We start from the raw sequence: 1,991 nt of genomic DNA, 5'->3' as shown, positions 1-1,991 counted from the left end.
ATCGGCTGTGAACTTCCTACTGTTTTTTTTTTAATCAACATTTTACGTGAACAACTGCCTAGCAGTTGAATTACCCGGATAAGGTCCTTTTTGTTTTTGTTATCCCGCAGAATTTTTGTTTTCTTGTTATCTCCATCGGCTGTTCTATTTATTTGTTTTGGATATATACTGTTTGTTTCCTGAATTCGTGGATCACGACGTGTTTGTTACATCTCAATCTATAAATACAGGTCTTTTCTTTTTCTGGCTCGGTGCACGTGAATTACCAATTGCTTCTTCTTTCTTTTCTTCTGTCCACCGATTTTGCATGGCAAACGCTCCTTTTTCCCACGAGTACACATTCCCCTGCCATGGCACAACCACTATGAAGGTTCTGTACACGAATTCAGCAGCTAGTGTTGAGGAGTGGATCACCAATGCTGAAGGTTCCCTCGATTCTTCTGCTAGGAAGATTGTTGGTCTTGATGTTGAGTATGACAAACTCAGTGGTACCTATTTCAATCCGAAGAAAGCTGCTGTGATCCAGCTATGTGTTGGCACCGATGTTCTTGTGTACCACATATGCCATGCTGATGAGAGGAGTGAAAGTTTGGTTGAGTTTCTTCATGGCTTTAGGTACATATTTGCTGGTTTTTGCACCACAGAAGACTGCAAAGTTCTCTCACGTTCAAATCTCTATGTTCATAATCTGAAGGATATCCAGGAAATATGGAGAGATCTGGACAAAAAGAAGAAACTTCAAGGCCTGAAGGATGTTGCTGGAGCTATTATAGATCCAATCTATTTTGAGATGAAGGATGGTTTTGTAAGGGCAGAGCACAGGATGTGGGCTAATCCACCGCCTCTACCGCCTAAGCATTTGGAATATGCTGCACGGGATGCATATGCAACGTACGAGGTTTATCGAAGGCTGGATTTGTTTGAGAGGGGCTTCTTCTCCTTATTCAAACATCCCGAGAAGAAGCGTGGCAGGGATTGGTGAAGATTTTAGTTTTGTAGGGACATTTTTTCTTTTTATTTTTTCTATGATCAGATTGTAATCGTTTATTTTCCCCTACATTTTTCTTTTTTAGGTTTTATGTTTAAGAGAACTCCTTAGTTGGCTAGAGCTGAACTTCGCATCATATGTTTTTTTTTACTTTGTGTTTCCCTTCCCTTTTATTCATTTTTATAATACAATGAAGATGTCCCTATTTACTTTTTTTTGCAATCCTATATGTTGTCTGTTCATTTTTTTAACAATTCAGTAGCTTTCACGTATGAATAGTATGTGAGAACTTCGCAGCTGTTGATATCTGAACTCCCTTTTTTCTTGCATGTGTGTTCCTGTTTAATTTTTATACGAACTTTTTTTTCACACCGTCATACATAGTGAACTTCGCGGATAATCGGCTGTGAACTTCCTACTGTTTTTTTTAATCAACATTTTACGTGAACAACTGTCTAGCAGTTGAATTACGATATATTTATTCTCACAACATCCTGTGTAGAGGTTTAAAATAAATGATATTTATGAAAATTCCTGTTCTTTACAATTTGGATCAGCAGTAGCATGAACAAATAGTGAACTTCAGCAGTATATTTATTCTACACAATGTAACCAACTACATATTGTTTTCAGTATGAACTATTCTATTTTTTTTCCTTTTTTGTGTCTACCTCTTCCTGGTACTCCTTCTTATAGCTGCTGGTGTAGTTTGTGTTTTCTCCTTGTTCTTCTCCTTGCTTCTATCTTCCATTGTGTTGCTATCATTTTCTGTTGACTGCAGGTGTAATAGTTGTTCCTCAAGCTGCCTTCTTGCGCAAGTTCTAGAGTTGTGTCCCCTTATCTTATTGCATGTACCACAAGCTTTCACCCCTTTTGGTTTCATTGTCGCACCATCACTTCTTTGTCGTTCAACAATCTGTTGTTGTAGTATCTTTTCCCTGTTGGGGCATGTTGATGCGTAGTGTCCTAGCCTTAGGTTGCACACACTGCATTTCCTTTGTCC

The 1,991-nt window shown here is 38.4% G+C and overlaps 1 protein-coding gene across 1 annotated transcript; it reads left to right on the top strand.

Moving 5' to 3' along the window:
• The first annotated feature begins 364 nt into the window (after positions 1–364).
• On the top strand, positions 365–982 carry LOC127329069 (uncharacterized). Its single transcript, XM_051355615.1, has one exon. It carries the CDS (start codon positions 365–367, stop codon positions 980–982), a length of 618 nt encoding a protein of 205 aa, XP_051211575.1.
• Positions 983–1,991: the final 1,009 nt, after the last annotated feature.

Source organism: Lolium perenne, chromosome 6 (assembly GCF_019359855.2).
Source record: "Lolium perenne isolate Kyuss_39 chromosome 6, Kyuss_2.0, whole genome shotgun sequence".
In the NCBI taxonomy this organism is placed as follows: domain Eukaryota; kingdom Viridiplantae; phylum Streptophyta; class Magnoliopsida; order Poales; family Poaceae; genus Lolium; species Lolium perenne.
Note: the sequence above shows the minus strand (reverse complement) of the source record. Positions and strands in the feature narration are given on the sequence as shown.

Excerpts from the sequence above, each read along its gene's own strand:
- LOC127329069 (XM_051355615.1), top strand. The coding sequence starts at position 365 with ATGAAGGTTCTGTACACGAATTCAGCAGCTAGTGTTGAGGAGTGGATC.